At 44.3% G+C, this 23,736-nt stretch overlaps 1 protein-coding gene across 2 annotated transcripts in view; it reads left to right on the top strand.

The window, feature by feature from the left end:
- OPRL1 (opioid related nociceptin receptor 1) overlaps positions 1-23,736 on the top strand; it is a 159,914-nt gene that overhangs the window by 18,262 nt on the left and 117,916 nt on the right. For both annotated transcript variants that reach the window (XM_069751103.1, XM_069751104.1), the window contains exon 2: positions 15,995-16,214. In XM_069751103.1, coding sequence (XP_069607204.1) covers positions 16,009-16,214 — 206 coding nt within the window. In that variant the 5' untranslated portion in view covers positions 15,995-16,008. The remainder of the gene's footprint in view (positions 1-15,994; positions 16,215-23,736) is intronic.

Genomic DNA, 23,736 nt, shown 5'->3' on the forward strand with positions numbered 1-23,736 from the left:
AAAATGAGTAGTACATTGAAGGTATCCTAAAATGCAGTCATGAAAACCACAACTATGAGAAGTAACTGGCTCTCATGATGACTGACCCAGGAAAGAAATGCTGAGAATTGCCTTTGCTGCAGAGAATAAATTACCAGCCCCAGAAACCACAAACTGACAACACCTCAGATAACAGCCTTCATAAATAATGCACAGACATCAGGTAGCAGATACATGTCCACATCAGCTGTCCAGAGTCTTTATGATCGAATTGCTGCAATGAAGCCACTACTGAGGACTACAAAGGAGAAGATACCTGTTTGGGCCAAGCAACACAAGGACTGCACGTTAGATTAGTGGAAATATATACTGTAGTTTGATGAGTCAAAATGTGAGATTTTTGGTACCAAATGCCTTGTCTTTGTGAGACACAGACAACCTGAGTGGATGGTTTGTAAATGTGTGGTTCTTATAATCAAACATGGAAGCAGCGGGGTGGGATGGGAGTGCGCTTGGTGATATATTCAAAATTAAAGACACACTGTCCCAGCATGGCTACCATATCATTCCACAGCGACATGTTATCCATCTAATTTGCATTTAGTGGGACCATAATTTGTGTTGCATTAGGACAATGACCCAAAACCCTCCCAGCCCATGTAAGGGCTACAAGACCAAAAAGGAGAGGAATGGACATGACAAGGCTTCAAGTATCACTCAACCTCAGCCCATTTGAGATGGTTTGGGAAAGATAATAAGCCAAGTGTTCAGCACCTCTGGGAGCTCTTTCAAAATCGTTGAAATCTATTCCATGTGATTCCTGATGAAGCTGCTTTAGAGAATGTAAATGGGGTGTAAATCCATCATCAATGTAAAATGGGAGTATTTTGAAGAATCTAAGAGTTAACATAAATTCTGATTTGTTTCACATGTTTCTCTACTCTTGTTTTCACGTGTCCCTTCATACTTTTCTTGGCTCCAGTCTGAATCTACAATATACACATTGCAATATGAACAAGGCAAACCACTGCATGAAAATTGTGTCCAAACTTTTGACTGGTGTTGAATACATATAGCACTTTGCACTCTTAGAGCCTTGTTGCTCTGGCTTAGTGACCTGCGTATATATGGTCATGTGCACGTCCTGCACACTTTTCCATCTGGTGGAATCAAAGCTGAAAGTACAGTAGTTGTCACAACTCATTTTGTGGAAGTCATGACAGCTCTGGTTCTGCTTTAATTTAAACGTGGTTTTTCCTTTTGGGCCAGCAAAAGTTAATGTCAGTTTCCTTGCTGGCAGCTGCTGTGTTGGCTGATCAGCTGATGAGTGTGGTGACCACTCCCTCCATCCTTTAACTAGTCACCTGAGGCATCAGCTGACTGTGGGTGATAGAGTTTTTCTCTGGAGACCAGCCGAGGAGTTGGGAGCTCTCTGGTGCCAGTGTGTATCAGCTGCTTGAGGTCCTGGTTCCGTATCTTCTGCTGTATAGAGCTTGCAGCAGAAGCTTGAAAGCTACGTTTTCTTGTTCCTTGTCTTTGTCTTGTGTTTGTCACTAACCCCTGTGTTTACTCCATCTGCAGTGGTGAGGCTAGTGTCCTTGCCGGCCAGTGCACTAGCCAGGGTATATTGAGGTGACAGCTGGGGACTAGGCACGTGATGGCAGAGGGGGGAAGGACCCGCATAGGGCATTAGTTGAGCTTAGGGTTAGGCACAGGCTGTGTTAGGAGGTGCCCCATCCCTCGTTCCCTATTGTTAGGGTCTTCCTCTCCCTTTTTCCATCCCCGTCATTGGTTTTTGTTGTGCCGTCCGCTAGACTGACACTTGCGGGTCGTGACAGTTGTTTGGTTTCTGGTTCTTTTTTGCTACCATTCACAATATGCATAAAGCTTTGCCCCCTTTCCATGCTACAGCCAGGGGGGTTTCCATTCTCTGACAGCGGGGAGAGGTCTTGAAAGTGAAAATTGTCACCAGGTTTATGTTGTTCTTTCTGAAGGACTGAGTCAGGAGTCCTCCAAATGACATCAGTGCTTGTTCTGTAGAGTCCTCCCTATTCCTGAGCTGCAGGCTTCCCTGAGCTGTGGGCAGTCTACTGTATGTGCCACTGTAGAATTGTTCTCCTCTTGCAATGCAATTCCTCTATATAACATCATCCAGTTTCTGTGCAAATTTATATTACTATATTTCCAGAAGAGACACATGCAATTCATTATTGCAATTGAACCTTGTTTTGTCTAGTTTTTGGTGCTTTTTTTTGCCTCTTTTTCATTTTCAAATTATTATTGCACCTTTTTAAAAGTCTATATTATAGGTGTTCACCTTGTTTTTTTATGTTAATTATTGTGGGTTTGGTGTTTCCAGATGTTTGTGCTGATTCATCAATTGCAAATTTTTTAAAAAGTCCAAAAATTTTGAGAAAAAACAATGTACTCCACTTCCCTCTGGAGTAATTTTATGTACGTCTATCATTTTTTCTGCACGTTTTGTGCCATTTTAACGTAACATGTAACTTCTTGCCGTTAAAAGTTGCAAAAAAAGGTTAACAACTGGGGGGCGTGGCCAGCAGCCAAAGGAGCAGGACGTGCCTCTCTGAGCTCCCTGAGCTGCGGTGACAATCCACCGGTTTTTCGGCACTTTAGAGGCCCATCCAAGCTGCAAAAAGCAGCAGCACATAGCCCCTAGGCCACAGAAGCAAAACCGGGCTGCAGTGGTGATAGTGGCGGACCGGAGTCGCGGCGCCGAATTGGGGCCTACTGCCGGGCCTGAAGCCTGTGAGGCCTGAGAGACGCCGACATAGCCCATCTCCAGCCGGGAGGCTTTTGGCGCCTCCCTGCCCCTTTGGAACTGCCCGGACTGTGCCTCCCTGGGAAGCCCGTCCCAGGCGCCCGGAGCGGAGGGACCCCCGCCGCCGAGGCCTAGATGCGGCTGGAGGCCGCCACACGGTGAGCCGCGGCGGCGCCGCGGGACCGTGCCCTGCTCGGCCTCCCCCGCTCCTTGGAGGTGACGTCCTGGAGCCCCTGCTGGACTGTACCGCTCGCTCCCCCACCCGCTCTTCTCTGAAGTGTGGGCCCTGCGGTGATCGCTGTTGCTGCTGGGAGGCGGGTGGCCCACACTGATGGCCGGATCCCCAGGAGTCACACAGCCACTAGCTGCGGATTTGCGGGTGCAGCACACCGGATCCCTGGGGCTGCTGCCCTGAACAGCTCTGCCACAGAAGACCCAGCACCCTCCAGTGGACGGCAGGCCTACCAGCATCTACTAGCAAAGGTGAGAGACATTTGCTATACCCCCCTCTGCTTGAACTACCTGTGAGGGGAGTGGGATCTGGAGGCTGGGGAACTGTCATCCCCCCAGGCTAGGCGCACACAAGTCGTGAGAGTCTGGAATTCTTGCAGTGCTCTGGCTCCCGCTGAAAGCACCCCACGCCACCGGCCTCCCGATCTGCTAATCCTTCTCCACTGGCTCTAATGCAACACCTGCCTAGTAAGACCCAGCCTACAAAATACCCCGTAATTGTTGCAATGCCCTAACCTTCCTCTCATACAACTGTTAGGGGATACAGCGCAATATGCCATATCCTAGACTTCACTCTCTTTAATACGGAATATACATCACGGGGATCTACTTCCATCCATATTCTAATCGGCATCATGCCTAAAGCGCGTAGAACTAATTCAAAACAAACAACCTAGTAACAGGTTTGCTGCATGAACAGACTTGGATGCTAACATGTCTTGTGGACCATTTTCCCAGTCGGAGTCCTCCAACTCTTCCATGCCTGATGGAGCAGACTCTGAGATGATTCCGGCTTCTACCACCAAAACCCCAAACACCCCTACTCCGGACCACATGGCTCTACTGTCGCAGTTCCAATCTATCTTACATTCTGAATTGCTCAAGATGTCGGACAAGTTGACTAAGGACTTAACCAAAGAGATCAGAGAACTTGGTTCCCGTACCTCCGACCTTGAAGATAAAATGGACTTGACCCTTGTAAATCTTGTAACTCATGAAAAGGATATCGAAATTTTACAGGACGAGATCCTCACCCTAAACAGCAAGCTAGAAGACTTTGAAAACCGAGACCATAGGAGCAATATTAGGATTAGAGGAATACCAAAAAAGGTCACCGACCTCCAGTCCACAGCGACAGCTCTGTTTCAAGAACTACCACCGGGGATCTCCATCGAGCGCTTAGAAATGGACCGCTGTTATGAATAGGTAATTCAGAACCACAATGGACCTTGAAGTTCAGAGCACACAAGTGACCTGACAAAAACCACAAAACATAGGACGAGCTCTGAGACGTGGAAACTCTGCTGACCGCAATCCCTAAACCTATCAAACCACACTAGAGGTAGCCGTGGATTGCGCCTAACGCTCCCTATGCAACTCGGCACAGCCTGAGAAACTAGCTAGTCCTGAAGATAGAAAAATAAGCCTACCTTGCCTCAGAGAAATTCCCCAAAGGAAAAGGCAGCCCCCCACATATAATGACTGTGAGTTAAGATGAAAATACAAACACAGAGATGAAATAGATTTAGCAAAGTGAGGCCCGACTTACTGAATAGACCAAGGATAGGAAAGATAGCTTTGCGGTCAACACAAAAACCTACAAACAACCACGCAGAGGGGCAAAAAGACCCTCCGCACCGACTAACGGTACGGAGGTGCTCCCTCTGCGTCTCAGAGCTTCCAGCAAGCAAGCAAAACCAAAAAAGCAAGCTGGACAGAAAATATAGCAACAAAAGTAACACAAGCAGAACTTAGCTTATGCTGAGCAGACAGGCCACAGGAACGATCCAGGAGGAAGCAAGACCAATACTAGAACATTGACTGGAGGCCAGGATCAAAGCACTAGGTGGAGTTAAATAGAGCAGCACCTAACGACTTAACCTCATCACCTGAGGAAGGAAACTCAGAAGCCGCAGTACCACTCGTGACCACAGGAGGGAGCTTGATCACAGAATTCACAACAGTACCCCCCCTTGAGGAGGGGTCACCGAACCCTCACCAGAGCCCCCAGGCCGACCAGGATGAGCCAAATGAAAGGCACGAACAAGATCGGCAGCATGGACATCAGAGGCAAAGACCCAGGAATTATCTTCCTGACCATAACCCTTCCACTTAACCAGATACTGGAGTTTCCATCTCGAAACACGAGAATCCAAAATCTTCTCCATTATATACTCCAACTCCCCCTCCACCAAAACCGGGGCAGGAGGATCAACAGATGGAACCACAGGCGCCACGTATCTCCGCAACAATGACCTATGGAATACGTTATGGATGGAAAAAGAATCTGGAAGGGTCAAACGAAAAGACACAGGATTAAGAACCTCATAAATCCTATACGGACCAATGAAACAAGGCTTAAACTTAGGAGAGGAAACCTTCATAGGAATATAACGAGATGACAACCAAACCAAATCCCCAACACGAAGTCGGGGACCCACACAGCGTCTGCGATTAGCGAAACGTTGAGCCTTCTCCTGGGACAAGGTCAAATTGTCCACTACATGAGTCCAAATCCGCTGCAACCTGTCCACCATAGTATCCACACCAGGACAGTCCGAAGACTCAACCTGCCCTGAAGAGAAACGAGGATGGAACCCAGAATTGCAGAAAAATGGTGAAACCAAGGTAGCCGAGCTGGCCCGATTATTAAGAGCGAACTCAGCCAACGGCAAAAAGGACACCCAATCATCCTGATCAGCAGAAACAAAACATCTCAGATATGTTTCCAAGGTCTGATTGGTTCGTTCAGTCTGGCCATTTGTCTGAGGATGGAAAGCCGAGGAAAAAGACAAATCAATGCCCATCCTAGCACAAAAGGCTCGCCAAAACCTCGAAACAAACTGGGAACCTCTGTCAGAAACGATGTTCTCTGGAATGCCATGTAAACGAACCACATGCTGGAAGAACAATGGCACCAAATCAGAGGAGGAACGTAATTTAGACAAGGGTACCAAATGGATCATCTTAGAGAAGCGATCACAAACTACCCAAATGACCGACATTTTTTGAGAGACGGGGAGATCCGAAATAAAATCCATAGAGATATGTGTCCAAGGCCTCTTCGGGATCGGCAAGGGCAAAAGCAACCCACTGGCACGAGAACAGCAGGGCTTAGCCCGAGCACAAATCCCACAGGACTGCACAAAAGAACGCACATCCCGCGACAGAGACGGCCACCAAAAGGATCTAGCCACCAAATCTCTGGTACCAAAGATTCCAGGATGACCAGCCAACACCGAACAATGAACCTCAGAGATAACTTTATTCGTCCACCTATCCGGGACAAACAGTTTCTCTGCTGGGCAACGATCAGGTTTATTAGCCTGAAATTTTTGCAGCACCCGCCGCAAATCAGGGGAGATGGCAGACACAATTACTCCCTCTTTGAGAATACCCGCCGGCTCAGGCAAACCCGGAGAGTCGGGCACAAAACTCCTAGACAGGGCATCCGCCTTCACATTTTTAGAGCCCGGAAGGTACGAAACCACAAAGTCAAAATGGAAGAAAAACAGCGACCAACGAGCCTGTCTAGGATTCAACCGTTTGGCAGACTCGAGATAAGTCAAGTTCTTGTGATCAGTCAAGACCACCACGCGATGCTTAGCTCCTTCAAGCCAATGACGCCACTCCTCGAATGCCTACTTCATGGCCAGCAACACTCGATTGCCAACATCATAATTTCACTCAGCAGGCGAAAACTTCCTGGAAAAGAAGGCGCATGGCTTCATCACCGAGCAATCAGCACCTCTTTGCGACAAAACAGCCCCCGCTCCAATTTCAGAAGCATCAACCTCAACCTGGAACGGAAGCGAAACATCTGGTTGACACAACACAGGGGCAGAAGAAAAACGACTCTTTAACTCTTGAAAAGCTTCCACAGCAGCAGAAGACCAATTGACCACATCAGCACCCTTCTTGGTCAAATCGGTCAATGGTTTAGCAATACTAGAAAAATTACAGATGAAGCGACGATAAAAATTAGCAAAGCCAAGGAACTTTTGCAGACTCTTCAGAGATGTCGGCTGAGTCCAATCATAAATGGCCTGGACCTTAACAGGGTCCATCTCGATGATAGAAGGGGAAAAAATGAACCCCAAAAATGAAACCTTCTGAACACCAAAGAGACACTTTGATCCCTTCACAAACAAAGAATTAGCACGCAGGACCTGGAACACCATTCTGACCTGCTTCACATGAGACTCCCAATCATCCGAGAAGACCAAAATATCATCCAAGTATACAATCAGGAATTTATCCAGGTACTCTCGGAAGATGTCATGCATAAAGGACTGAAATACTGATGGAGCATTGGCAAGTCTGAATGGCATAACTAGGTACTCAAAATGGCCCTCGGGCGTATTAAATGCAGTTTTCCATTCATCGCCCCGTTTAATACGCACAAGATTATATGCACCACGAAGATCTATCTTGGTGAACCAACTAGCCCCCTTAATCCGAGCAAACAAATCAGATAGCAGCAGCAAGGGGTACTGAAATTTGACCGTGATTTTATTTAGAAGGCGGTAATCAATACAAGGCCTCAGCGAACCATCCTTCTTGGCCACAAAAAAAGAACCCTGCTCCCAATGGCGATGACGACGGCCGAATATGACCCTTCTCCAAGGATTCTTTTACGTAACTCCACATAGCGGCGTGCTCAGGTACAGATAAATTAAACAGTCGACCCTTAGGAAACTTACTACCAGGAATCAACTCGATAGCACAATCACAATCCCTATGCGGAGGTAGGGCATTGGACTTGGGCTCATCGAATACATCCCGGTAATCAGACAAGAACTCTGGGACCTCAGAAGGGGTGGATGATGAGATAGACAGAAATGGAACATCACCATGTACCCCCTGACAACCCCAGCTGGACACAGACATTGATTTCCAATCTAATACTGGGTTATGGACTTGTAGCCATGGCAACCCCAACACGACCACATCATGCAGATTTTGCAACACCAGAAAGCGAATATCCTCCTGGTGCGCAGGAGCCATGCACATGGTCAGCTGGGTCCAATACTGAGGCTTATTCTTGGCCAAAGGCGTAGCATCAATTCCTCTCAATGGAATAAGACACTGCAAGGGCTCCAAGACAAACCCACAGCGCCTAGCAAACTCCAAGTCCATCAAATTCAGGGCAGCGCCTGAATCCACAAATGCCATGACAGAATAGGAAGACAAAGAGCAGATCAAAGTAACGAACAAAAGAAATTTCGACTGTACCGTACCAATGGTGGCAGACTTAGCAAACCGCTTAGTGCGCTTAGGACAATTGGAGATAGCATGAGTGGAATCACCACAGTAGAAACACAGCCCATTCTGACGTCTGTGTTCTCGCCTTTCAGCTCTGGTCAAAGTCCTATCGCACTGCATAGGCTCAGGTTTATGCTTAGATAATACCGCCAAATGGTGCACAGATTTACGCTCACGCAAGCGTCGACCAATCTGAATGGCCAAAGACATAGACTCATTCAGACCAGCAGCCATAGGAAATCCCACCATGACATCCTTAAGGGCTTCAGAGAGACCCTTTCTGAAGATTGCTGCCAAAGCACATTCATTCCATTGAGTGAGCACAGACCACTTTCTAAACTTCTGACAATAAATCTCTATCTCATCCTGACCCTGACACAGAGCCAGCAAATTTTTCTCTGCCTGATCCACTGAATTAGGTTCATCGTACAGTAATCCGAGCGCCAGAAAAAACGCATCAATATTACATAATGCAGGATCTCCTGGCGCAAGGGAAAATGCCCAGTCTTGAGGGTCGCCACGTAATAAAGAAATAATGATCTTAACTTGTTGAACTGGGTCACCGGAGGAGCGAGGTTTCAACGCCAGAAACAGTTTGCAATTATTTTTGAAACTCAAAAATTTAGCTCTATCTCCAGAAAACAAATCAGGAATAGGAATTCTTGGTTCTAACATAGAATTCTGAGCCACAAAGTCTTGAATATTTTGTACTCTTGCAGTGAGAAGATCCACACATGAAGACAGACCTTTAATGTCCATCACCACACCTGTGTCCTGAACCACCCAAATGTCTAGGGGAAAAAAAGGCAAAACACAGTGCAAAGAAAAAAAAATGGTCTCAGAACTTCTTTTTTCCCTCTATTGAGAAGCATAGTACTTTGGGCCTCCAGTACTGTTAAGAATAGGTAATTCAGAACCACAATGGACCTTGAAGTTCAGAGCACACAAGTGACCTGACAAAAACCACAAAACATAGGACGAGCTCTGAGATGTGGAAACTCTGCTGACCGCAATCCCTAAACCTATCAAACCACACTAGAGGTAGTCGTGGATTGCGCCTAACGCTCCCTATGCAACTCGGCACAGCCTGAGAAACTATCTAGTCCTGAAGATAGAAAAATAAGCCTACCTTGCCTCAGAGAAATTCCCCAAAGGAAAAGGCAGCCCCCCACATATAATGACTGTGAGTTAAGATGAAAATACAAACACAGAGATGAAATAGATTTAGCAAAGTGAGGCCCGACTTACTGAATAGACCGAGGATAGGAAAGATAGCTTTGCGGTCAACACAAAAACCTACAAACAACCACGCAGAGGGGCAAAAAGACCCTCCGCACCGACTAACGGTACAGAGGTGCTCCCTCTGCGTCTCAGAGCTTCCAGCAAGCAAGCAAAACCAAAAAAGCAAGCTGGACAGAAAATATAGCAACAAAAGTAACACAAGCAGAACTTAGCTTATGCTGAGCAGACAGGCCACAGGAACGATCCAGGAGGAAGCAAGACCAATACTAGAACATTGACTGGAGGCCAGGATCAAAGCACTAGGTGGAGTTAAATAGAGCAGCACCTAACGACTTAACCTCATCACCTGAGGAAGGAAACTCAGAAGCCGCAGTACCACTTGTGACCACAGGAGGGAGCTTGATCACAGAATTCACAACAGACCGCATCCACAGAGCCTTGAGTAGGCGTAAGGCAGATGGTCCGCCGCGAGACATCATCCTTAAAATGCACTTTTACAAAACTAAAGAACAGCTCCTACAAGCGGCAAGAAAATCTGCACCGCTATCATTCCAAGGTCACCCATACGAGCTGTTCTCAGACCTGGCCCCTACCACCATCGCCAAGCGACGAGCTATGAAGCCATACCTGGAGATTGTACGATCTAATAACATCAAATGTCGCTGGGGATTCCCCTTTAAACTGATATTCTCCCACCTTGATATGACTCACACAGTTCTCTCCCCCAAAGGAGCGAGTTATTGCTTGGCCAAACTACAACTCATGGATCCCTCTTTACCCCCCCTGCTTGCTTCCTCTCAGCCTCGGCCAGAGAGTCGCCGATCTCGACCACGAGCTCCACCTGATCCCCCGTGATGAGCAATGCAACCGCTGGCTTTATTCTGGGCCTCTGATACCATACAGGCAACTCTGCCTGACACTCCTACAGTTCCAAGATGACATGGTTATATATGTTTTTCAGTTTATTTTCGCAGAAGTTCCTGAACTGCACAACTCTAACATTCCCTCATCGGATACTACTGCGCCTTTTACGTCTACTGAAACCCTGGACTGGAGTGAATCTACCTCCTGACTTGATCTTCACTACAAACATGTGAATATGTTCAACCCATAAGCTAATATAGTGTTTTTTTTCCCCTCTTTTTTGCCTATTGATTGTTAAGTTCTAGCGACAGGTTACATACATTCCATTCTACCACAATGTTTCAAATACAACACAAAGTTATATAACGGCTTCAGTTAGTTATGCTATTGGTCGTAGTAGTTATCTTTCGTAACCCGACCTATGCCCTCTAGTTACTAGCCGCTACAATAGGTTGATAAGATAGAACATCGTTGAACACCCCCTTGAAAGTTGAATCAGACCCCCAGTTCGACTTTATCACGTACTTGACTACATTTCCGTATTCCGTTACGATCACATAAAGTTTTTCTTTCTTGTGCTGCCCCTGGCAGACCTTTATGACCCCACAGTGTCCTCACACACTGCCGCTCAGCACATAGTGCTTAGCCAACATTACAGTCACCCCTTTCCCCTCAACAGGCTTTCTCACCCTACGCAAACTATAAACAGCTTTCAATCTACCATATTTCCCAACCCAACCACTTACCCGGGCCCAAACTACCTGCACAGTTCATTCTGCAATACCTCCTCTATTCCTACTGATAAACCACAATCAACGATAACCACAAGCAAATCACGCAACTTTCTGAAATGCCACTCAAAATCATATCGCACAATGTGAGGGGACTTAACTCCCCACATAAACGCACCAAGGCCTTCCGCTACTATAGATCCCAGCAGGCCGATGTGGTATGTCTTCAAGAAACGCATTTCTCAACTAAATCTTGCCCTAGATTTTTGTCTTACCCGCTTTTCTATACAGCAAACGCCCCAAACAAAACTAAAGGCGTAGCTATCTGTTTCAAGAAATCTGTCCCATTTGTTTTTAAATCTTCAGTAGCTGATAAGGAAGGTCGCTATATCATGGTGATGGGCACAATAACTGACGAACTGGTGACCTTTGTTTCCTACTATGCCCCTAATACCCACCAAGCCGCCTTCTTTTCTCAACTACTAGAATTGATTTCAGAGCATGCCCAAGGCACCACAATCTTATGCGGAGATTCCCATTGTGTACTTAAAGCTAGCCTAGACAAATCCTTAAGCCCCCCACTCATCTACTCCTCCGCCACCATACCCTTCTGCAGACTCAGCCGCCCTCAACAAACTCCTTTCCCAATACCACTGGATAGACCTATGGAGGGAACTTCACCCCACTGAAAGAGACTTCACCTTTTTCTCCGCACGCCACCTAGTGTACACCAGAATTGATCATATTCTGGTTCATCCTTCCTTTATCCCAAATGTATCAAATGTCTCAATCCAATCTACTCCCTGGTCGGACCATTCCCCAAATCTAATCACATGCTCAACACTCCACCCGCGGCCCCACTCATTCAACTGGACCCTTAATGATTCACTGCTCTCCTATCCTGAAATCGCCCAAAAATTGAAAAATCATATCGATGAATATTTCTCTTTGAACAAACAATCAGCCTCTTCGCCGATTTCCTTATGTGAAGCACACAAAGCAGTACTTAGAGGTCTCTGCATCCTAGAAGCCTCTCGCAAGAAAAAAGGTAGAAATGCGAAAATACTCGATTTGGAGAGCAGGGTGTCAGCTTTGGAGTCCCAGATGAAAACCACACCTTCACCCACCACATATCGAAACCTCCACGCTCGGACAGAACTAGACCTTCACCTCTCTGAGAACGCCAACCGTGCTATACGTTGGTCACAGCAACGCTTCTACGCCCTTAATAATAAAAATAATTCTAACCTCGCTCGCCGCTTAAAATGCAACCCACTACCTAGACCCCCATATGCTTGCGCACATCCACAGGTGTAACAACTAACCCGCAGCAAAATATTCATATTTTCCAGCAAAAACTAAAACAGCTGTATAACGCCCCATCTACCACAAATATAGATACCGTGGAGAACTTTTTAGACTCTGTCCCCCTCCCAGCCCTTAGTTCTGATATGGTCGAACTTCATGACCAAGTCATAACCCCTAATGAAATCGAGATAGCCATTAAAAATTTGAAAATTAACAAAAAACAGGCCCTGATGGGTTTACGGCCCTTTACTATAAAAAAATATGCCCAGGCACTGACCCCACACCTCACTAATTATTTCAACTCCCTGAGAGATGGTAATAAACCAGGCACAGGCTCATTAATGGCTGCAATATCTATGATACCTGAGCCCAATCCAGACCACTTATTTTGGTCCAATTATAGACCAATATCTCTAGTTAACATAGACCTTAAAAAACTGGCTAAAATCCTATCTCAAAGGTTGAATTAAGGCTTAGGTGCATTAATACACAAAGATCAAGTAGGCTTCATCCCGCGCCGACAGGCCTCAGACAACATACGGAGGGTCTCTTACTTACTACATCTCTGTAAGCATCGCAACATATCAAGCATGTTACTGTCATTAGACATCAAAAAAACCTTTGACTCTGTGTCGTGGCCTTACCTGTTTGCGGTGCTGCAGAGATGGAAGTTTCCGGACCACTTCCTCTCCTGGATCCATGCTCTCTATATTTCCCCTTCCGCCTACATGCGCTACAGCGGCTTCTCCTCTACACTCTTCCCAATAAGCAGAGGTACCCGACAGGGTTGTCCCCTCTCACCCCTATTGTTTCTCCTAGCGCTCGAACCACTGGCTATCCAGCTGTGTCTCAACTCCAAAATACAGGGCGTAGAGGTGGCAACAGTCCCACACAAGCTATTTATGTTTGCAGATGATATTCTACTCCTTCTATCGTCCCCTCAGACGTCCTTACCGGCCCTTATTCAAACCTTACAAGATTTTTAATCTATATCCGCTCTGCAAATAAATACTGCCAAATCTTACGCAATGAATGTATACCTCCCGCAATCAACTATAACACAACTCCAAAAAGATTTTCCATTCCAGTGGGTTACTAAATATTTGGGCTATTTAGGAGTAAAACTGACGGCTAATTTAGACTCCCTCTACACGGCCAATTATCCACCTATGCTCCGTAAACTTCGCCTTCTGCTTCAATCTTGGGAGAAGCTGCACCTCTCATGGCTAGGCCGAGTGCGCGCCTTAAAGATGTCGATTCTCCCCAAGCTACTTTATCTATTCCGTGTCCTGCCAATCCCTATCCCTTCGCACTTCCTTAAAATGGCCCGAAGATCAATAGATACTTTTGTTTGGAGAGGAGGTCTCCCCAGAGTAAATAAAGCCACCCTCTACCGCCACCGCCTGAAAGGGGGCTTGGGTGTTCCTAACCTTTCTAAGTATTACCGTGCCGCCCAGTTGGGCCAACTGACCCTATACCATGCCTACACTGAACCTCCATTATGGCTATCCTTAGAGGCCTCCGAGCTACAACCCGACACCATAGATACAATTTTATGGATTCTCCCAACCCAACACAAACATATCTCGAACCCCATTATAAAACACTCTCTTGCAATCTGGGACTCGCATAAATATTCTTCAAAGCTAATTTCACCCTTTTTGCCCCTCGCTCCACTATGGGACAACAACCTATTCCCCCCAGGCATGAGATCCCTTAGATACTTCCAAAAGTGGGTTGAAGCGGGGATAACTAGAGTTCACCATCTCTTCAATGTGGACGGGATTATCCCATTCCCGGCCCTTAAAGAAAAACACGGTTTCCCCCCTGGAGAGATATTTAGATACTTACAACTAAAAAACTTTGTCAGCTCTTTATTGAAAAATTCTAGCCCTCCATACTCCTTTACCTCATTCGAACAAAGGTGTCGTCAAAGCCCCCACGCCTCAGGTACTATATCTCTCCTTTACTCACAATTAAACTCCCCCTCACATAGAAACTGCTTGAAATATACCTCTCACTGGGAGTCCGATATTGGGTCTAGCCTGTCTGACTCAGAGTGGTCCCAAATATGGTCCTCCTCCACTGGAGGAATACTAAATACCCTCATGCTGGAAACCAACTATAAAGTGCTGACCTGTTGGTATCTGACCCCAGCTAGAGTGGCCAAGGCAGTTGCCAACTACTCCCCAAACTGCTTTAGAGGTTGTAACTCTATTGGAGACATGTTCCATATCTGGTGGCTATGCCCAACTGTCAGGAGACTATGGATCAGAATCTACCATTTAGTGTTCTCTGTCACAAATATAAATCTCAGAAAAAACCCTTGGGAAGCCCTACTCAATAAAAGTATCTCCAACATTCCCAAACATACCCAGGCTCTTATATCATTCATATTTTTAGCAACCAAGCAAACTATAGCTTTGGCTTGGAAAAAACCAACCATAGACTTCTCCGCAGTTAAAACACACCTCTCCTGGTACATGGTCAATGAAAAACTGTCAGCTATTCTCATGGACAAAGTGGGTAAATTTGAGAAAGTATGGCATCCCTGGGCAGAATGTACTAATCACACTCCCTTTGCCGTACCTACATTTTACTTAACTAACACTGAACCATCGGACTCAGAATGACTTTCCGCAATTATCACGCACAAAGTGATTTTACCCCCGGCCCCCTTTCCCCCTTCCTTCCCCCCCCCCCCCCCACACTTTTTTCTTTTCCCCCCTTTTCTTACTCCCTCCTCCCCCTACCCCCCATTGTTGTTAGTATATAGGATTGCATACTACTTGTTTACATGCATTTGTGCATATGTTATAGTTACAGCTTTGTAATGATACTTTATTAATGCACCATATGTAAATCGCAAATTTTCAATAAAAATTTATTGTTGAAAAAAGAAAAAAAGGTTAACAACTAAAGTAAAGTAAAGAACATTTTTGCTTTGCTCAAAAATCATGAACCACGTGAGCTGTCGTCCTTGTAATAATGGCACAATGCAAATTCATGACCCCATAGGTACCTAGTAGCTGAATGTTCTTTATCTTGAGTTTCATTCTAATTTGCTCATTTACATTTTATATTACATATTAACATTTTATATCGTCTCCTTTTGTAAATGTTTACTTATAACCATGAACTGGAATGAATTGTAGGGATTGATTAATAAAGGTAAACAGATCCTGGATGTGAATGGCATCATTACAATCTTGTAGTCATGGAGCTTTGGTCATTAAGCTCTTGATCATGTACTATACACTCTAAAAATTCAAGGAGCCCTCGGTGCCCAATGTCCCGACAAGCTGGCTCGAGTGCGACCATATTCTAAGTGTAAATGGCTAGAAAGCTGGCGTCAGGGGATGTGTTCAGACCATGTGCTCAGTGACATTTTATTTTATGGCTCAGCAGATTCTCAGGTAAGATGTTTTATTGCTCTGCTCTTCCATGTATAATGCATTAGATTCTGAGCTCAGTGCAGTGACAGGATCACCTTCTGGTGCCTCCTGGTGGGTCATATGTAAAACTTCTAACCAAAGCACGGTGGATGTGGCTTACTGGTCTCCATTTGAACTTGTCTTCTTCTGCCCCTCAGGTCTCTGCTGACAGATGGATTTCCCTCTGCCGGACTTGCCCTACGAGGCTGCCTTCCTCAGAGCGTTCTTACTCAATTCCAGCCTAAATGGCAGTTTCTTCAATGGGACAGGAGACAGGTTTCTACCACTGGGTATCCAAGTCACCATCGTCGTGGTGTATCTGATTGTCTGTGTGGTGGGCCTGGTGGGCAACTGTGCCGTAATGTACGTCATTATTAGGTAAGACATTCAATGTTTCTAGCTATAGAATGCCAAATTGTGTAATTATTCCAATAAAATGCTCCTACCAGTTGTGAAATTGACATGACATTCATGTTGATGAAATGCATAGTGGTATTACTGTGAGGTGTATTTTTTTGCGTGTACATGTAATGTTGAGATGACTTGCATAGTGGTAGATTTCTTAGTTGTGACTTGCTTGTTTGCCAATTGAGCTAAAACTGTAGACAGATTAGTCTATACGTTGGTTCATAACCTGGTAACCCTCGGCGCATGACACTATACACTCTGACCCTATACAGTGCTAAACTTTCAAGTCCTTAGAGGACCATATTATGTGTCTCTAAGCACTTACATGGACAGACATCTGTCTGAGATGGTTTGTGAATCCTGCCTTGAGCAGGCGGCTGGACACAATGACCCTGGCAGTCCCTTCCAACTATGATTCTATGATACATGTTTCGGTACATGTATGGTGCAACCGAGAGGCACTGTATCCTCCTCTGTAATAGGCATGCACAAGGGGCTGCAATGCATTCCCTATTTGATTCTCTTTGGAAGTAGTGAAATTCTGGATATGGTATGGTGAAGTGATCATGTGAAATCTTGGATGGGGAACTAAAGCAAAGTAGATGGGTGTCTGGTAACATGTCTGAGGGTTTTTGCATTCATACTTTTGCAACTTATATAATTTTTAATATCTCTGTTTTGAAACTCATTTTTGCTGTTTTTAATATAAATTAAAAATGTTACATTTTAATTAATAACACAATGATATTGTATGACCCTACTTTCAGTAGGTAATATTTATTTTTTTTTTAAATTCACCAATGGCTCGATTTTACTTCCCATCCTAGGTTCTTGCAGATCCACTTACAATTTGAGCTTCCTTCTAGTCTGCACTGCCTATTGACGTGAGGAAGGGGACTAGCACCTACTTTACTTCGATAACTAAGCCAACCCCCTTCTCAGTCATAACTAATCCATAGACTGAAAAAGAGGGCTGGCTTAGCTTTTGTAATGAGGCAGTCAGTCCCTTTCATACACACCACTGGTTCTGTGCCGTCACTCTCTTCAAGGAGAATCGTTTTCTCTTTGACCCGAGTCAGAGATTTCAAAATCAAATCTCATGCTTTGCACTTAGAAGGCGCAACACCCCGAAACACATGTCTGTATATTGAAAGTCTGGCTTGGCTTTAATCCTAACTTTATGAAAAGTTTAGTTTAAGGTTCGATATTGACTTTTAGGATGCTGCTTCCAGTAAGTGGCACTAGACTTCTAGTCTTTTTCCTCTCAATTTGCATACACAGCCACAGCGGAGGTGAACTTTTTCCCGTGTTTTGAACCCATTGTGCAAATGGAGCTGACAAGAGGTGAAACTCTGCATTTCATTCCAGTTGAAAGCTTATTCAAACCATTTTAATGGGGTTTTCGAGGACTTATAAATTGATGACCTATCCTCCAATAAGTATCAGATAAGTGGGAGGAAGATGACACCAGGCAGAGTCGGAAACCAGTTCAGTAGGAGATTTAATGTTCCCTTCTCCATACACTGTTCACATCTGGCCATTGTGGGGTTTGCAGTCAGCCGATAGGTAGAGTTGCCTTGTGTCGGACCCCCACCAATTTGATATTGATGACTAATATGAAAGATAGTTCATCAGTGTATAAATCCTGGATAGCTCCTTTAAGTAATGTCAGTTGTTACCAGGATTGGCGCTTCTCTCCCAATAATCGCTTACCTACGTGTGCTGTAAGCTCCTTTCCCATGCCTCTTAATGACCATCCAACTAAATCAAATAATATGTTGGATACTGTTGTCTGCACTGCTCTTTTACCCATATGACAGCCGGTTTGAAGGGTTTGGTAATATTTGATTGCAAGCAATTCACTTTTCCCGCACTCATCCAATCATCAGCCGGTAATATATACGTATATAAATCTTAGTGTAGCTGGAACGTTGGCAATATAATTTGTCCGACTGCTTCGCTACCATGGCAACAGCAACCATGAATAACTGCATCAAATCACAGCTGAATGTAAAACTCACATTATAATGTAGATTGTGTACCCCAGGCGTCACACAGTGGGGCAATGGGTGGGAAAACGTATAGAAGAACTTCATCCAATCTATCGAGAAAAAGTCTAAAAAGTGATGGCAAAGCTAAGAGATAACAAAAGGCACAAACTTTGCTTGTCTTGTAGTTGGAAATACAAAAGTTAAATTTGTATCTAGATTAAAAAAATTTTTTCTCCATAAATGAATAATAAATGTGAAAATAAGCAACTTTGTAATATATATTATTAGAGAAATCTGCTTCTTTCTCCTTCTGGACCAGTCTTTTACTCTCAGTTCACGTATCTTAATGTATACTTGCCTTGTAATGTCTTCACATCCTGTTCCGTCCAGATGTGTCCGGATCCCAGAATTCCAAGCGGCGGAAGTTCACCGACCGCCATATTGGGACACCCAAGTGATGGGTGTCTTAATATGGAAACTGCTGGTGGTACCAGCCTCTTGCGCGGTACCACCAGCAGAACACTGTCGCACCACACACACATACACACACACTGTATGTGCCGGCAGTCTGATTTACTGCGCCTGCGTGAATTCCGTGCAGGCACAGTGAATCATTCGGCTGATCATGGCAGCAGATGCGCAATGTGTCTACAGACAGAGGAAGCCAGTCACATTAAAGGGGTTTTCGCACAAACGAAAGTTCATTTTAAAAATTGTCTGTGTCTGATCGTACACTAGAGCACATGGGGTACACAGGTCAAAGAAGAGATGACATGAAAGGAGAAGACAGCAGATGGGGGAGAGAGAAAGCGCACAGGGGTGAGAGAGACAGGGCACAGGGGGAGACAGCTCAACCAGGACAGCACATGAGGGGAGAACACAGCACAGGAAGGAGAGAGACAGCAGACAAGGGGGATAGCACATGGGGTAGACAGGTCAAAGAAGAGAGCACAGACGGGAGAAGTCAGCACATGGGGAAAGAGAGTGGATAGGTGGGTGAGCACATGGGGGGGGGGAGATTCTCAATGCTGCAAAGCTTGCCCCCATCGTGACATTACTGATAGCATCAGGCCTCCATCTAGTAAAATCTACATGCAATGAAGACAGATTTTCCCATTACTGTGATAGGAGATGACAGTCGGTGCTTATTAAGATCTATGGAGAACTGTAACTGTAGTTTTAGGAGAACTTGCAGCAGAATGTCTGCCTCTAGCTCCTCCTCCTTCCTCCATAGAATTATAAAAGCACTAACTGTCATCTCTTATCTCAGGAATGAGAAAATCTGTCTTCACTGAATACACAGTTTACCCAAGATTTGAGTGTAAAACATCAACTGGGATCACTGAAGCCACTCCTTCAATTAATGTTCACAGATACATTTAGGACAAATGTTTGCATCTTTTGCCTTCCATGGCCTTTGTGGTGCACTGTCTATTGCTGGATGTAGAATGAGTCAATTGACCATCAGTCAGTGAGTTGTTTTGGATGGGAGAGTTTAAAATGACTTAGGCTATGGTCACAGAATTTTCTTTGGAGCAAATTCACTCTATAGCGATAATATATATATATATATATATATATATATATATATATATATATATATATATATATATATATGCCAAAGCATGTCGAATATAAAATACATGACATATGAATAGCAAAATGGCTATTTGAACATAAGGAAAAATATGTGAGACGCTTTGCACAGAATTTGGCCAAATAGTGTCAGCCCATCAACTATCGTCAAGGTGGTCTCATTAATCTTATGGGTCCCTACATAGTAATGTCTATATGCCTGGGTGAATGTGGACACCTCTCTCAGTAAAGCCTGCACATATGGGTTGGCCGGAACCAAGTGTGATTAGATGTAATTAAAAAACACATGGTGAAGGGAGGAGTGCTCAGTCAGTAAGCTAACATAGAAATGACAGAAAAACGACTGGCACATCCAAACTAGTGTGAGTAGTTGCATACCAGGAGCAGCTACCCACATATACAATATATATAATTTTCTATCATTTCTCATACGAGTGCTACCCATGCCTATAATATTCTTTGGGGCTGTGTACATCTCCAATTTCTTCCTTGAATTTAGTGGTTCGTGGACAAATTTGAGACAAGTTCAATATTGATCCAACTGTCGGATCAAAATCAGTAATGCAAGACTATGAGTCCGTGAAAAACAAAGGACCGCACTCCGACAACATCCGAGTGATGTCTGAGAAGGTGGAGAAAAATTGATGCCACTGTGATCAACCACTGATCAGAAAAGTTGGACCATTTTTCTCTGACGTGAAGAAACCAGTTATGTGAACCTACTCTCAAGATAGGGTTAGGAGGCTCCATACACTGATGGTTGGTCAAATCAGATGTTTTGCCGGTCCACTAAAATTATTAGGTTCAGCTAACTTTCACCTAATGTTTTTGTTTGGTACCTGCTAAACACCTCTTATATTGGTTGTCTTCGATGAAAACAAATGGATCAGGCATATTGGAATCCAACATTTCCCACCGTTCTTTCATCCAACATCTACTCTGGCTGACTCTCAAGTGTGAATTAGAACACTCCCAATTTACACCTGAAGGTCATCCAGTCCAGCCAAAATGCATGTTTTTGGGCATCTTTTCATCAATTTTTTATGGCCACCTTTTGATAGCCAAGGGCTTGTGGCACATGAGTTGGTATATTTGAGGAGCAGAACATACTCCTGAATCATTCGTTGTCCCTATAGAATGAAGAATAATGTGTAGCATGTAGTACAGAATGTTCTGATGACTATTACAGAAGGCAGAATTATGGGTTGGGAGATTTCTTCACCATCATCTCTCTGGCTGCTCAGTTTAGGGAACGCTTGACTAAATAAGACGAGCAGCAGCAACCAAGCGCAGCGAATAGTATCATAACTTCTGCTATGTGTTTACATGGAGGCCCAGCAGGAGTCCGCAGCTTCGAACTACAAGACTTTCTACGCAAGGACACAACTGTAAACTCATTATTCACCGTTAAGGCAGCTAGGAATAGTACCAGGCCTGTCAATCATCACTCCATGAAACAGAGCCATACTCCACATTGAATCGTAATGAAGTACAGTCAGGTTGGACCATAACACATTAGGCATTAATCTCTGGTGGACACAATAATAATCTTTATTTATATAGCGCCAACATATTCCGCGGCGCTTTACAGTTAAACAGTTCATACACAAGTCATAAGTAACAACGTTAAAGATAATACAATAATTAACCCCTTCACCCCGAAGCCTGTTTTCAACTTCCTGACCAGGCCATTTTTTTCAATTCTGACCACTGTCAATTTATGAGGTCATAACTCTGAAACGCTTCAACGGATCCTGGTGATACTGAGATTGTTTTCTCGTGACATACGGTACTTTATGATAGTGGTATAATTTCTTCAATTTGACTTGCGATTATTTGTGAAAAAAATGAAAATTTGGCAAAAATTTTGAACATTTTGCAATTTTTAAACTTTTAGTTTTTATGCCCTTAAATTAGAGAGACATATCATTCAAAATAGTTAATAAATAACATTACCCACATGTCTGCTTTACTTTAGCATAATTTTGGAAACATCATTTTTTTTGTTAGGAAGTTATAAGGGTTAAAGTTGACCAGCGATTTCTCATTTTTACAACAAAATTTGCAAAACCTTTTTTTTAGGGACCACCTCACGCTTGAAGTGACTTTGAAGGGTCCATATGACAGAAAATGCCCCAAAGAGACACCATTCTAAAAACTGCACCCCTCAAGGTACTCAAAACCACATTTAAAAAGTTTATTAACCCTTCAGGTGCTTCACAGGAATTTTTGGAATGTTTAAAAAAATTAAACATTTAACTTTTTTCACAAAATTTTTACTTCAGATCCAATTTGTTTTATTTTACCAAGGGTAACAGGAGAAATTGGACCACAAAAGTCGTTGTACATTTTGTCCTGAGTACGCCGATACCCCATATGTTGGGGTAAACCATTGTTTGGGCACATGGCAGAGCTCGGAAGGGAAGGAGCGCCATTTGACTTTGCAAAATTTGTTGGAATTGAGATCGGACACCATGTCACGTTTGGAGAGCCCCTGATGTGCCTAAACAGTGGAAACACCCCACAAGTGACACCATTTTGGAAAGTAGACCCCCTAAGGAACTAAAATAGATGTGTGGTGAGCCCTTTGAACCTCCAAGTGCTTCACAGAAGTTTATAATGTAGAGCCGTAAAAAAAATCATATTTTTTTCACAATAAATTATTTTTTCGCCCCAATTTTTTTATTTTCCCAAGGGTAACAGGACAAATTGGACCCTAAAAGTTGTTGAGCAATTTGTCCTGAGTACGCTGATACCCCATGTGTGGGGGCAAACCACTGTTTGGGCGCACAGCAGAGCTCGGAAGGGAAGTAGTGCTGTTTGACTTTTCAATGCAAAATTGGCTGGAACTGAGATCGGAAACCATGTCGCGTTTGGAGAGCCCCTGATGTGCCTAAACAGTGGAAACCCCCCACAAGTGACCCCATTTTGGAAAGAAGACCCCCTAAGGAACTTATCTAGATGTGTGGAGAGCACTTTTAACCCCCAATTGTTTCACTAAAGTTTAGAATGCAGAGCCATGAAAATTAAAAAATCATTTTTTCTTTCCACAAAATGAACTTTAGCCCGCAATTTTTTTCACCAAGGGGAACAGGAGAAATTGGTCCACTAAAGTTGTTGTCCAATTTCTCCTGAGTATGCTGATACCCCATACGTGGGGGGGAACCACTATTTGGGCGCACGGCAGAGCTCAGAATGCAGACTTAGATGGATTGGTCTGCAGGCATCGCGTTGCATTTGCAGAGCCCCTGATGTACCTAAACAGTAGAAACCCCCCACAAGTGACCCCATATTGGAAACTAGACGCCCCAAGGAACTTATCTAGATGTGTTATAAGAACTTTGAACCCCCAATTGTTTTGCTAAAGTTTAGAGCGCAGAGCCGTGAAAATAAAAAATATATTTTCTTCCACGAAAATGATATTTTAGCCCCCAATTTTTATTTTCCCAAGGGTAAAAGGACAAATTGGACCCCAAAGGTTGTTGTCCAATTTGTCCTGAGTATGCTGATACCCCATATGTGGGGGGAACCACTGTTTGGGTGCACGGTAGAGCTCAGAAGGATAGGAGCGCCGTTTGGAATGCAGACTTAGATGGATTGGTCTGCAGGCGTCACGTTGCATTTGCAGAGCCCCTGATGTACCTAAACAGTAGAAACTCCCCACAAGTGACCCCATATTGGAAACTTGACCCCCCAAGGAACTTACCTAGATGTGTTGTGAAAACTTTGAACCCCCAAGTGTTTCACTACAGTTTATAACGCAGAGCCGTGAAAATAAAAAATCCTTTTTTTTCACAAAAATGATTTTTTAGCCCCCGGTTTTGTATTTTCCCAAGGGTAACAGGGGAAATTGGACCGCAAAATTTGTTGTCCAATTTGTCCTGAGTACGCTGATACTCCATATG

This window comes from Ranitomeya imitator, chromosome 2 (assembly GCF_032444005.1).
Source record: "Ranitomeya imitator isolate aRanImi1 chromosome 2, aRanImi1.pri, whole genome shotgun sequence".
NCBI classification, from domain to species: domain Eukaryota; kingdom Metazoa; phylum Chordata; class Amphibia; order Anura; family Dendrobatidae; genus Ranitomeya; species Ranitomeya imitator.